Source organism: Corvus brachyrhynchos, unplaced genomic scaffold (assembly GCF_000691975.1).
Source record: "Corvus brachyrhynchos isolate BGI_N302 unplaced genomic scaffold, ASM69197v1 scaffold97, whole genome shotgun sequence".
Lineage (NCBI taxonomy): Eukaryota > Metazoa > Chordata > Aves > Passeriformes > Corvidae > Corvus > Corvus brachyrhynchos.
The window spans coordinates 112,276-119,745 of record NW_008239758.1 but is presented as its reverse complement, the minus strand read 5'-3'; the positions used below and the strand labels follow the sequence as shown (position 1 = coordinate 119,745).

General features: G+C 37.7%; 1 protein-coding gene across 1 annotated transcript; it reads right to left on the bottom strand.

Moving 5' to 3' along the window:
* Positions 1-262: 262 nt before the first annotated feature.
* Positions 263-7,155, bottom strand: RSL24D1 (ribosomal L24 domain containing 1; the record flags this gene model as incomplete). Its single annotated transcript, XM_017742542.1, has 6 exons — positions 263-1,527; positions 2,735-2,820; positions 3,263-3,326; positions 4,030-4,102; positions 5,656-5,769; positions 7,072-7,155. Coding segments are annotated over 6 exons (495 nt in total), but the record flags the coding sequence as incomplete, so codon positions are not given.
* Positions 7,156-7,470: the final 315 nt, after the last annotated feature.

Here is a 7,470-nt window from a genome sequence, read left to right as displayed (position 1 = left end):
GGCTATACAAATCAACATGCTGTGAGTATCTCCCTCCACAAGCCCAAGCATCTTGGTGTACATATAGTACATATACACTGTATTTACACGGTACCATCTTAGTGATTTCACCCCATTGATATACGCTTTCTGGCCAACTTACCATATGCTTTTCAGATGGCATTTACATTACAGTTTATAGGGGAAATACTAATATTGGACACCTAAAATGCTTCTCAGCCATCATCTTAACACCAAATTTTAAATGATAGCAAAATTTTAATGTCATTAAAATAAGGAATTACATTTTTATTACCAGAATTCTCACTAAAATACATCATTGTCTAAGTGTCTGAACTCATAAATCAAGAGAGAAAAAATTGAGTACAATGCCTGTTCATGTCACACACTCCCCAAAGACCCTTACATAAGTTTAAATATAATTCTTCTCGGAACTACACAATACACATGTAGATGGTAGGTATGAGGGTTTCCAGTGATTGCTATAGTACATATCCAAGTCCAGAAAAGAACCACAAATTATTGTTTTTGAGGGTAACTAGCACGACAAGAAAGCAAATACTATAAACGCCTTTCAAAGTTTTCTTTGATCACACTGTTGCAGACAGTTTTAAACTCCGACAGTTTAAAGCAGTATTTATATCAGTACTGACACACTGAATAAATACCACCACAATATGCAAAATACTTGTGATTTAGCAGCATCTTTTCCATCAAAATAATCCTGGGGGTCAGATAAACACAGTCTCAAGTGTGATTTATTGTCTCAATCTGCCTGATTAGACATTAGATTTGAATTTTGCTGGGTAAGGATGATGGCAGGGCCAACTCCAGAGTAGGTGATATCACCATTATTATTTTCCAAACCTAGGTCCTGCATCAATGTTAGCTTTGCCAGGTGTTAACTGCAATGGAATTCTGGGGTAGCTGACTTAAAAAGGAGATAAAACAAACACTATTCTTCAAATTGAAAAATTTTCCCCAGGACAAGAATGAAAATAAGTCTGGACCACACCGGATTGATGAAAATTAATACCTCGTGCCCCATCTTGTAATCATTAAGATAGATTTTTATCTGCTTTCACCACTTTGAAATAACAACAGATAAAGTAAGAAAAGCTCGGGGCCAGCATCTTTTATTATTTATTATTTAAATTACCGTGGAAAAGTTATCCGGAAGAAGAGTAACTTTCCAAGGAACACATTATCTTAAACAATAATGCTTCATTCTCCATCCTGCTGACAAGGTTTTCTCAAACTACAGAATTTTAAGTACTGCCTAAACTAGTATCCAACCTATTACTTTTCATTAAAAATATAATTCAAATTGTAATGACTGCTATTCATTAAAATGTACTTTTCTTCAACTGTAAGCACATTTCTGAATGATGTCAGGTGAGGCAGTAAGGAACTGTTAACCGCTGAAGAGATATAAATAGCAAATAAAAGCACTTTAAGAGTCTTCTTCCATGGGTATATCCTCTTGTAGCTTCTGCACCATTTTGTCCTCCAGCTGTTTTGGTGTACCTTCAAAAAAAAAAAAAAAATCAAATTCAACATGTTTCTCTAAACCCAAATAACTGTTTTTTCTTGAACAATGTATGTGTCTACTCCAGATGAAACAGCCTAAATACATTGCTTGAAGAGTTGTTATGAGCAAACCCCATCAAGCTCAAAGGTGTTCACTGTTAACCTCCATCACCTCCTAAAACCTGTTTTAGCAGAAAAACTGATGCTGTTTATATGCAAAATCTAAAATGCAGTCAAACCTGTGTTTTCACCTGCTATGACAAACCGATACAGCTGCCAGTACCTGGCAGAACCTTGCAAAGGACTATAAAAATTCATTACTTACTACAGATCAATGGCCTTCTCACATTAGTTTTTACATGAAGATTTAAGCCCTCCTGAATGCTGTGTTGGATAGCAAAAACATTAACTCTCAATAAGACGACCAAAAGAAAAACAAAGAGAAAGAAAAATCCAAGATCTAGATTTGGTTTTGCTCTCTGCCGAGTCAGAATTGCAGAGTACCAAAAAGGCAGCTGGCGTTTGACCAACAGATGTACCACACACTACTGTGCATCATTCATTTAACACAAGCAAAGCCAAACACAGAAAGAAACACTTGAGTTTATTCTTTTGAATTCAGATCTTTTTTCTTTCCTCAAAAAAAGAAGGGGGGACAGATTAAACCAAAGTTTATATATATCGAGACAAAAATCTAAGAAAAACCACAGAACAGACTTTTAATTAATACCTAATAATGAAGGTAATTTTTATAAAACAAGAGCTAATGGAAACGTTTTTAACTTGTCTTCATTACTTCGTTAAGTGTATTTTTCAAAGTAGTTTATTTGAAATGTGACTTTTCTGAAAGAACAGTATTTTCATGTAAGTTCTGTTACACTCAGTGAAGTACAAAAAAAGCTGCTCTCACAATTAACTGACAAATTCAAGCAGCAAAGTTAAACTTCTCTGTTTTATATCATTCAGTGGTAGAGCCTGTTGAGTTCAACTAACCAGTTCAAAGGGAAGACTTAGATAAATGTACTGGTTAACAAACATGCAGCTCATGGAGCACCACATCTTTAGTGCAATTTAAAACACACAAAATAAGGATGAATGCAGGACTAGATAAATTAATTGTAAGACAATTGTACAGGATTATTGATCTGTAGAATGAGTCATTCATCCTAAACTGTGTAAGCAAACCAGTAAAGCAAATTCTTACCTGCATGGGGAGCACGAAGAAGGTGGATGTTCTGTTTGACTTCTTTGATGTCTTCTGCCTTCTGCAACTCTTTGCTCTTCTTTAATCTGGGAAAGAGGAAAACTAGATTTAATTACCTTCAAAGAGGAGATGTATGCTTTCATTTTAATGCATGGTATCTCTTGCTAAAGGTATGTATAGGCTGTAAATGACTATGATTATGAGGAAACAAAGATCAAAAGTATTTGAAAACCAATTCAAGAAAATACTGGATACAAAATCACAAAAAAATGCAGCACCGTACCAACTCCTATCAGAAATTTGTTTAAACTTAATACTCTGTACAACAAACAAGTACTACATTGCAGTTATTATAACTGAGTGTCCAAAAGCTACATTTCCTTGGACAGACAGTAACGCAGAGTAGAGCCCACCAAAAGTATTTTACCCCATCCCTTGGATGACTGTGTATACACAAAGAAAATAACTCTTTAAAATTTGATCATCCCATTTCTGAAAAGATTGTCTTAACAAAGAAATAATTCTCACCTGTTCATAATAAATCTGGCTTGGCGTTTTTGCTTTATTTCCTCCACTCTCTTCATTGCATCCACTGAAATAAAGCAGAAGTTGTTTTAAATGTGTTTAAATCCCTGCAGCAGAAAATCCATGCTATTTTTGCAAAGCAGCTCTACCAGTACTCCCATAATATGTAAATACCACAGGCAACTCTCACACTATATAGAGGAAGCTATTCTTTCTTCAAAGACCAGGAAGATAAGGGAATATTCTGTGTAGCAACTATGATTACTTGTATTTTACAACTTATTTATGCTTCCACTTTTGTGCCTACACATAATTTCTATTGTTAACCATCACTGCAAAAGACTACTTGAAAACAGATGGAAGTTACCACCTTCTCCTTTGTGGCAGTTCTCCCATTTTATAGCAATTGATTCTATGAAACAAACTGAAGTGGAATTAGCACAAACATAGAAACAACCACATCAGTGTAAAAGGCTTGCACTGGGAGCCTCTTCAAAAGCTGGAAAACCACTAAGGGGTTTTGCAGACAGTAATTCAAAACAAAGGACTTCAGGTCCTCTTTTTCTAACCAGTTTCTGAAAAAAAACAATCAAATGAAACTCCACATCTGTTTACAACTCAAACCTCCTCCACACATTAAGAATTTGGACACGATTTCAGTAACTTCAAGCACAATCACTACAAGCTGTCAATACTCAACGTCATCTTTTGAAAACACATTCATGATGAGTAAAAAATCCATCTTTTGGTTTTTTCCTAAAATGACTCACCAGTCTTGTTCCACAACTCCCTCTGGTATTTCACAGGTTCATTCCTACGTTTTTCAAATTCAAATGAATTATCCTGTATCAAGAAAAAGTAAATATAGACTATCTGCAGAAGCATATTTAGATCAATACATTCTTATTATAGCACTCACTCATTTAACTTCATATTTTATGGGATTTTTTCCCCCCTTTTCAGCAGCTCTGTCCTTAGACTTGAACAATCATTAGAGATAAATATGAGAAGGAAACCGAGTGGAGTGTTTGACTTCAAAGTGTCAGGAGCCACAGGGATTTGTCTGAAAAGAACTATTTACCGCAACATGTCCCTCAGCTATTTTCTATTTAGCAAGACAAAAGGAACAGAGAAAACCCATGCAGAATAGGAAATACAGAGTAGATTAGACAAGTGGAAGGCAAAATTGAAAACCTGTAGAGTTGAAAGCATTTATTGCTGGACAACTAAGTTCTACTCAACAGCTTCTAATTTTGAAATGGTTAAAAAAAAAACCAACCCAACCACTATTTCATTTTAAGAATATTGAAACAGTATGATTTGAAATTGTGAAATATTTCAATTGATGACTCTGGCATTTGGGACAGCTGCCATCCCCCAACTATGTCCCCTCATCCCCACGAGCTGAAGATGAAAAAACAGTTTCCTGACCTCTTTCATGCCAGGCACATTTAGCTTTATATCAGCTTTATCTGAGGACTTCTCCCTGCCCAGAGGCTGGTTTTTGTTGAGGTAAAGCAGAGTTACACAGCACTAAGTTCATGTATTGGCTTTATTCTTAAAATACATTATGTGTCTCAAAATTGGAACATGCTGTCACCTATTTAGACATGTATAAAGTAATTCTAAAATCAGTTATTTTCAAAGAGGTAATTCAACATAGCCAGAAACAACTCAAAAGCAAGAAACACCATTACTGAAGATGCTAATTAACCACGGCTTTTCAGAGTCACCTCAAAAAATAAAACCACATTCTTTCCCTTGAAAGATCCACAGAAGGCACTGTGTCAAAACGCTTACTAAATTTTTAATATTCTGTAAAATATAGGTAATTAGGCCACAGTAATTCTTAAATTATTTAAGGACTGTCCCACAAAAAGTGAATGTTTAATATTTTCACCACTGAAGCAATTTTGTTTTGAAATTGCATTTGAGGTCTCACGATGTTTTTCAAACATTCCTATCTATGCAAAGACTGTTCCTACAAATTGTAAGCTTTTAAAGAGACTTCACAGATAACTATTTCAGGGGTCTACATAGAGGTACTTGCTGAGGTACCTAGTAACTCCGATTATTTGTGCAGAAATACGACTGTATGTCCAGAGAGTAGAAGATTTATTGGTAGGAAAAAATGCCTTGGAGTTGGGAGCCACCACGTGTTACCAACAGACACCAGATACACTGGCTTCCATCCCGAAGTGGGAAGATCCAGGTTTTAATCAAGCTGAATGAATAGCTCACTCACAAGAACTCTCACATTCTCTTCCACAATCCCTCTTTTCTCAAGCTCATTTCATTAAATGACAATGCTTTAAGCCACCTAGCCCAGCCTGTCTGCCATGGGAAGAGCCATTTTAGTGTGCTAATGTAAAGCATGAGCCAGTTCAGCTTCTTACCACTGTCAGTTCTTTGCCAGCTGCTTTACGGAACGCTTTAGTCCATCTCATCTTTCTGGGATTTCGCTTCTTTTTGAAGTTTCTGTGGCATTTTGATTTGCAGAATCTAAATATCTTAAATAAGAAGGGGGTGATAATAAAGAAAAATCTTAAGTCAAATCACGTTATTCATGCCCCACTGCAAGTGTGATATCAAACACTAAAGTTACTCTAGCAATACTGCTTATTAGAAATTATATTCATCTTTCAAATGCCAGTATTTTTATAGAAAATACAGCTATTAACAAAAATAATTTCAAGCACTAATATTGTTTTGTCATTATAAAGTCATTTTCACAGCTGCCAGGGATAAGCATGAGTACTTACAATTAAGCTGATTGTAAATAAAGTATACCTGAGTTGTGAGACTTATCATCCACAAAAATAACCATAAAAACAAACCTCTAGTATGAATAAACAATTTTCTATAGCTGCCAGCACTTTTTAGATACAGTACCATCCTGAGAACGACAAAAAATCCTCACGTCTCATACTGAATGCAACACACACAAAAAACCATCTCTTTTCTGGGATGCAGCCTTAGGCCCCAAAGATTATCATGCAGGAGTCCTAAACACATTAGTTAAGTCCTGGACTGAATTTACTGAAAGCAGTTAAAGCATATACCAGAAAGTTTTAATTGGTCTTTTTCTTTTTTTCCCCATTTTTCTACACATTCTACAGAATGCTAGACTCTTCACTTAAGAGTGGTCAGAATTACATGTTGTTCATGAGGTTTTGAATACCCTATTTTTCTACAGCCATACTCTCCTTCCCATCTAAGTCAATTCTAAAGAAAATTAATAGAAACTTTTAATTAAGGCAATCATCTTCGAATAACTTTTTTTTTTTTACACTTTTCTACCACGTTTTTTCACCTCAATTTAGGCACACCTGCCATTGTATTTTGCCCTTTCATAGATTATCTGTTGACGACTAAGCTGCCACTGTGCTACCTTATCTAAAAACACATCCCTTGTGGCCTTTCGGAGCTCACAGACCCGTGTCAGTGCGCATCCACCCCCAGGCTCCCCGGAGCTGTGACTCATGCGAGCAGCACGGCCCGGCCGGGATCTGTTCTGACGTCTGGGCACGGGAAGGAAGCGATTTGCGCAAGCTGCGCTTCACCCTGGGGGCTCCAAGGTCCCGCAGCACCAATGAGGAGCACGGCAGAGGCTGGAAAACTATACACAACATTTAGAATACAAACTTGTCAGCCCGGTGCAGAGCCCAGAGTGCCATGCTCCTGCTGTTCTGACAGCCTCAGCTGGGTGAGTCACATCAGATCCCGGAGTCACAGCTTTTCCCAGAGCCCCACGAGGGACATGCCGGCCCTCCGCGCCTGCCTGCGGTGTCTGCTCAGAGCCGAGCACCCACCTGCTGCCACCTGAAAATTAAACGATGAGGATTCTGTGTTCTGCGAAATGTATTATTTCTTACTAAAAACTGAAAGCAAATAATTCAGCCCCCACTCTTGCCGACGGCCACACCAACTGCCAAATTACTGCGTCGCTCCAGGTCCTTATATTTAAATATCAGTAAGACATGAATTTCACAGATTCACAGAATAGTCAGAGTTGGAACGGACCCACAAGGATTACCGAGTCCAGCTCTTAAGTAAGTGGCCCGTGCAGGGATCGAACCCAAAATCTCGGTGTTCTCAGCACCGTGCTCTGATCAACTACACTCATTTCGGGCTCCCGTCCCCCACACCATGGACTGCAGCACGGCCCCGTGCCGACCGCCAACGGCGACCCCGGCCCGGGACAGAGGCTC